At 42.9% G+C, this 6,639-nt stretch overlaps 1 protein-coding gene across 8 annotated transcripts in view; it reads right to left on the bottom strand.

Moving 5' to 3' along the window:
* Window positions 1-330: 330 nt before the first annotated feature.
* Window positions 331-6,639, bottom strand: part of myt1la (myelin transcription factor 1-like, a) — a 65,980-nt gene continuing 59,671 nt past the window's right edge. For 5 of the 8 annotated variants that reach the window (XM_024291651.2, XM_024291646.2, XM_024291648.2 and 2 more), the window contains 4 exons: window positions 6,521-6,624; window positions 5,811-5,954; window positions 3,987-4,049; window positions 331-2,435 (listed from right to left, as the gene is read on the bottom strand). In XM_024291651.2, coding sequence (XP_024147419.1) covers window positions 2,295-2,435; window positions 3,987-4,049; window positions 5,811-5,954; window positions 6,521-6,624 — 452 coding nt within the window. In that variant the 3' untranslated portion in view covers window positions 331-2,294. Of the gene's footprint in view, window positions 2,452-3,986; window positions 4,050-5,810; window positions 5,955-6,520; window positions 6,625-6,639 lie in introns of all 8 variants that reach the window. The other 3 variants (XM_024291650.2, XM_024291649.2, XM_024291652.2) reach the window with 2 other exon arrangements.

Genomic DNA, 6,639 nt, shown 5'->3' with positions numbered 1-6,639 from the left:
TGATTTGTTGAAACAGGTGTCTTTAGTTCAGGTGACAGGTTGATTAGGAGAGTCTAACTGGAACCAGAACTCTCTATGGTTACTGGGAGATTAAATACTAACACTAAAAATGAAATATGCAACTGCAAGTCATAACAGTCTTCCTTTTGTCCTTCCAGCCATCCTTCATGCATGTGACCAAATCATTAGTTGGTCAGTTGTTAACATTGGTTGGATTAATAACGTTTTGTATTTTTACCTCTAAAGAGAATGAAATGAATTGATGATGATTTTCATTAAACTAAGAAAGGTTAACTCTTCCTTTGCTGTTCAGAACAATGCAGCTCATGATCAATGTTAGAACACAGGATTTATTCAGAGATGCCAACACCAGCGCAATGGAATTTGTACAAATTTCACAAGTCAAATGAAAAATTCACATTGCAACTCATGACCATAAACTTACAGCAGAAACATGAACAAACTCATGCCATGGTCAGAAAACTGCAGCTGAAAACAGAAAGTCATGTATAAAAGAGAAAAACAGATCATATCACATCATTTCAGATTGATTTGTTTTGCATTTGAGCATTTCAGGAGTGAACATCTTTGTTATAACACATTTAGCTGATGTCCAGTTTACTGGCTGACCATAAGTGATAGAATTGTGCTTTAAGTCGTGTTAGGGTCAACTGAATGAGGAGTCTGTGTGTCTCATGAGGAGATGGAAGCTGCAGACACACAGCTCTGAGCAGACCAGAGGCAGAGGGAAATCAGTGAAAGCAAAAACATGAAGAGCAGGTTAAAAGAAATGTCTCTTCTCCTGCAGTTTGGTCTGCCTGGAAAAGTGGATTTGCTGCTTTAACTGCTTTTAAAAGGTTTAAGAGTTGGTGTGTTCCCTGACCTGAACTCACACTTTGCGGTCAGTCTGCATGTCCTTCTTACACCTTCAAAAGACTCGTTGGGAGCGGGGGTTCTCCTCGTGCACAGGCATGAATACTTGATTCTTCTAGTTCTGAGGGAGAAATCTCAGCTTTCAGGTCTCCTGACCATCTCAGGGAGACAAACAGCCCAGCACTCACTCTAGTCTCCATTCAATCAGTGAAACATGTTTAGGACTGGGAGTTGAAGACCCTGGAACCCCCCTACCACCTGCATGCATGGGAGAACATGCAGACCCTATAAAGACAGACCAGCATTTTGTAGAAGTGACACACAGACTGATGGTCTGACCGGAAACTTGTTGCAGGAACTCACTGTTGTTCATATCCTGCAAACTCTACAGTTTTAGATGAGAACAACAGTGAGTTTGTGAGGCGGGGGGTCAGAGAGGGTCAGGGGTTACGTTTGTCCACTTCACTCCCATTTTCTGCCCATGCTGCAAATGCTTAAATCCAGGTTACTATGAGGGATCTCTGCAGGACTTCAGACCCGTGTCACTGACGTGCAGGTTTAGTGCACGTGGCTTTCCTTCCTCTTCTTGCAGAAGATTTAGAAGCAGTTCTGCTGCGGCTCAGATGCATGCCCGAAGAGTGCAATCTCCAGTGGGAATGCTTGACCCTGTAAGTCCAGTGTAAGCTGCATATCTTCAGCCTTCAGCACCTCTTCCACAATAAAACATCCGAACATGGAGGCGTCCTTGCGTGAGGTCGCTCAACCACAGTCCGTCTCGCCATGTTCAATTCTGATACATGACTGTAGGAAAAGGCTCGTACAAAACGCAGTACAGTTCATAAAAAGATCAGCAGCTCTTTTCTATTTGAATTCATAAGAAATTGCATATACCCAAACACTTCTTTCCATATAGATTGCATCTAATGAACTATTCAGTCTCATCAAACGGATATTGCTGACACGCTGCCCGTTAGCTGCTCAGGTTTGGTGACTTTAAATAAACTCACAATGGCAGATTGTCTCCCACATTTTCGGCAGTCCCTTCAGGAAACTCGCACCCGCAGGACAGGAACAGCACCACTCAGGAGGGCACCAGAGGGTTTCCGTGCATTGTTTGACACGCTCCTTCTCCTAAATTTACAGCAATGTTCTGAGACATCAGAGATTCTCTCTGTGTTCAGTGTTTTCACGTTAAACATCAAATGATTCAGGCTTACATAAAGAAGTGTACAGCAGAACACATCAGCAGCTATGAACAGAATTCCCCATTAAATCACATGGACATGTTCAAAATGTTGAAAACAAGTTTCTTTAAAGCAAGGCAACAACCAACAGAAAGAAACACAGATGGACGCAGAGCGCTGATGACAGCAGCATGAGACTGTCTTTGCTCCCAGTTCGGTTTGGGGGCGTGGCCTGGCTCAGACTTGGATGCCCTGAACGGCCTGCCTGATGTTCTCCAGCAGCGCCTTGTTCTCTGGACTCTGGTACTGATCCTGGTGGGTGTACATGTCTGTCAGTGTGCTCACATACGTGTCAAAGTTCTGCTCATTCATAGGTTCCTGTGGGGAGAGGAAACTGTCAGAAAGCAGGTGGTCACCAGCTGCTGCACACAAGGTTTACAGAAGTGAAGAGCAAAGCAGTCCTCCAGTGAGAGTAGTGTTACTTCAAACAGGATTACTTCTGTTTTCTTTGATGAGTACTTAGACAAACGGAGTCCAGTGTAGATGAGAGTAATGACTCTTCATCACAAATGTGCTCAAGTGAAGGTAAAAACAATAAGACTACTTTTAGGAGATTATTTCTTTCTAAATGTACTCAAGTGAATGTAACTGAGTAAAAGTCACTTGTTCCCACCCACCACAGGGGGCTTCTATCAGACAGTGAGGTTTGGAGGACAGACAGGAGGAAGGAGCTTCTTCTTTAGCTATTTTCTAAAACAGCTGAATTTTAAAGAGGAAACACAAATCCATGCAGAAATCAGGAGGGGGGGCTAGCTCATGGAGAGATGGGAGGATCATGTTAGCGGATGAGGACCAACTTAGAAAATGGAAACTGATGGGACACTGATGTGCAGATGGAAGAGCAGCAGATCATCTCAGCGACTGGGAGCTCCAGCTGTTTTCAGCAAGACACAGACTCAATCCTGACCGAGCCGTCATCCAAATGAGTTAGAGTTATTCTACACAAGCAAAGACATGTTCGTTTCTGAACAGCAGCTCCTCTCAGAAGAGGTCTGGGGGTTTACAGTGGGGTTTTTGGGCCTGCAGTTCGTAACAATCATGACCACAAAGGTTAAAATATCAGATCTTTAGCTCCTTCATGGTGTTTTGGCCGTTCTGCTTTTAGAACGATCAGCTACTTCAGGAGGTTTCTCCTCCTTCTTTGGTTTTCCTCAGCTCTGCAGTTTTTCAGATATCAAGCTGTTTCATGTTCATATGGAGGGAAAAATAAGGCAAATGTTGGAGGCTATTCTTAAGAAGAAAATAAGCCCTCTGACCTTATTCTATTCCAATCTATTCTATTCTATTTGTGCTCTTTGACATTTAAAAACTCCCCAAACTTTCAGTGGCGAGGATCGTTTAGAGTTTTCATGAAACAGCAAACATTAGCAGCAGCAGTTAAACTCAGACTTGACAAGTCTTTGACTTTTATTGCTTTACAATTTCTCTTTAATACAATTATGTGTTCATGATGGCTTTCTATACATGTTCTGGGGCAGAGGACAGTTGTTTATTCCCTCTTTCCTGTTTCTAGACATTTTACTGATTGTTTGAGTTATCACTGATTCATTTCCTTGTCATTTGCACTGACGCCCTGCAGTTGCATTGCAAGGGTGCATGAAATACAATACATGTAATGCTTCCTTTGGTTTTGGGTCAGATTTGAAGGAAAATACAACTTTTGATTCAACATTTTCACACAGTATTGCTTGCTTAATACTTTGCTCATAGTTTTGACCTCTGACACTTAGACTGACTAAAGCAGGTGACACCCTGCAGGATCTGTGTGCAGCTGTGATGTGCAGAAGCCACCGTGAACGCAGGAGTTACAGGAGGGGATGACAGTGCAGAGAGAAGGGTCATTAGATAAAGGATAAATGTGTCTCTTACTCTGGGAGGCATCTGTAAACAGCAGCTATGCTTTACTGGGGCCTCTTTCTGTGGCAGCGGTCTCTACAGGAGAGGAGAAGTCTATTATCGCGCTGGATACACAGCTTCACAAGTTACAGCCAGCGGGGAGAATCACACACAGTCTGCCTTCTCCTCCAGCTCTGTTTCCACTGCAGCTCAGAATCCCACTTGGACTTTTAAATTAGATCTGATGCAGGAGCCAGTATGATACATGAAAACATGAAGATAATCTCAGACTTACTTTTAAAAATAAAAACCACTGAAAGCTGAGAGGAGGTTAGTTTAGCTCAGCATGTGCACACGACAGCTCATTTTGACAGCAGATGCATACACCTCCATCATCTGACAGTACCGTTGCTGCAGTGGAAGCTTCTGCTTCCTGCCTCAGGGAAAAGTTAAGCAGAAAGTTAAGGGGAAAGTTTTCTGAAATGGCTGAAGAACTGCAGCATCAAGACAGCTCAGATCAGTGTCAGGATGTTTCTGCAGAAGACAATGAGTCAATAAAAGCACACTTTTAAAAAGTGGGCTAAGTGGCAGAGTAATAAACACGTGTCCCCTTAAATTTCACCTTAACCCCAGTAAGGCATCATGGGCTCTTCTGGATTTGCATCTCTGGTGTCGTCACACTGATGGAGGCGTATTTTCATTTGCAGCTTTACTCCCTTGTTCTCTCCTTTTTACATCCTCTGTTTCTCTCTTCTGTGTTTAGTGTGGCAGATGCTTCTACTGACAGTGTCTCCCTGTTTGTGTGTGCTGAGAATGTGCAGATAACGTCTGGAGAAAAGGGTTGCAGTGGTCACTGTACTGTCAAAATGTTAAAAGCCCTTGTTTTCTAACGTGCTTGTTTTAGTCATTTGCAGTGAGTTGAGCTCTCTCAGCCACCTTAGATTGACCTTTTTACATATAAACCTTGTGTGGTAAATGTTGCAATGTTGAAACATCAAACTTTTTTGGATCCAAGTTGTGTAATGTGACTCCAGGCGAGTATTTACAAGTCTCTTCTCCAGCATAAAAGAGAGCAGGATCCATGTTTTCTTACACTGGCATGAAGTTATCAACAAACTCAAGCCTATTACATCTCAGGAGAGGTGATAAAAGTGGCCCAAATCTCCAACCCACATGACGTCAAAACAGCCATGAGTACGTCAGCAAACTCAGCAGAAGAAAGCGAAAGAGGACAGTCTGTGAGGTGTTGGAAGCACAGAAGAGGCATGAGCCGCTGAGAAAGAGGAGGTGATAACAGAAAGAAGCAGATGAAGAGTGTCGCTGAAGAAACACCCCTCCCCTTCACCCAAAGGTGCACACATTCAACAGAAGTGAAATATGACAGACTGACTTCGCCAGAATGCTCCACTGCAAACACATCCCTCCTGGAAGATGGTCAGATACTCTCAAACACAGAAAATCAGCCATTTTAAACATTAAAATCTGTCAGGTGGAAAGAAAACAGACTTCACCAAATCTTACTTCTTATTGTTTCATTCTAGTCAGTGCAGGAACATTTTTGGGTTTAAAGTTTTATGCACTTTCAACCATTTCTTTAATTGTTTAACTTAATTATAGCTGACATGAATGAAAAGTATTGTTTTTGTAACCAGAACTCAAGTTGAAACATTGCAAAGTCATCTTCTTCAATTCCCCCACACATTTTGTTCAGAAAATCCTACAAGTATTTCCTTTCCTGTTGAACACATTTCTCAGGCATTTTTCTTGGAAGATGTGGAGTGAAGCTTTGTATATGGTAGACTGAGAAAATGAACCGATGAACCCCCCCCCCCCGGTTCTGCCTGACTGTGGGCTCACCATGTGCGGCAGCTGGATGTTGGCCAGGCTGTTGATGAGTGACTGGCTGAGGTTGGCGAGCTCATGCAGCAGCGAGTCGTTCTGCTGCTCCACTGCCTTGTTCTCCTCCTCCATGGACTTCAGGTTGGTCTCCATGGTGGTGATCTACAACACATCAAGGATTTTTCTCATTTGAAAACCAGAAGAAAGTGAAGGAAAAAGACAGCATGAAGGAAACTTTGAGCATGTTTAACAGTTTGAATGTTTTCAAAAATGGTTTGACCTATGTCAGACTTGAAATAAGTATTTTCTCAGAGAAAAACAAGCCACTCAATCTTAAGATCTGCAGGTTTGATGCTGGATTTGAAGATTCAATATTTCTTAATCTCCATCTTTAAACTAAATCCTGGACTAGCGCAGAAATAACTAAAGTAGCTGGAATCGAAGAATGAAAAAAACAAATTCCTACATTTTTTTCCTTCACATTGTTGGAATTTAAATGCTGAAGTTGAATCAACCAGGAAAGAGACAGGAAGAGAGGGTGGAGGGAAATGAGGAAAATGGAGAGATGAACTTCTTTCTGGAGTATTTTGGTTTGAGCAGTTTCTGCGGACACACCAGAGCTTCCAGCCTGCAGACCTGTTCACTGGACTGAGTGACCTGAACATAACGGGCTCTGCCCACAGACATTCATGCTTCATGAATTCTGAGCTGGCTCTCCCTCTTCTTGCCTGTGTCCTCAGTTTGATCATGTCGGACTCCACTTGATTGTTGGACTCATTCAGATCTTTAATTTCTTCCTCAAGCTGTTTGATTTCCTCGTCGTTTTCAATGCCTGAAACAAACACAA

Source organism: Oryzias melastigma, linkage group LG24 (assembly GCF_002922805.2).
Source record: "Oryzias melastigma strain HK-1 linkage group LG24, ASM292280v2, whole genome shotgun sequence".
Classification (NCBI taxonomy): domain Eukaryota; kingdom Metazoa; phylum Chordata; class Actinopteri; order Beloniformes; family Adrianichthyidae; genus Oryzias; species Oryzias melastigma.
The sequence above is the reverse complement of the archived record's forward strand: the minus strand, read 5'-3'. Positions and strand labels throughout refer to the sequence as shown.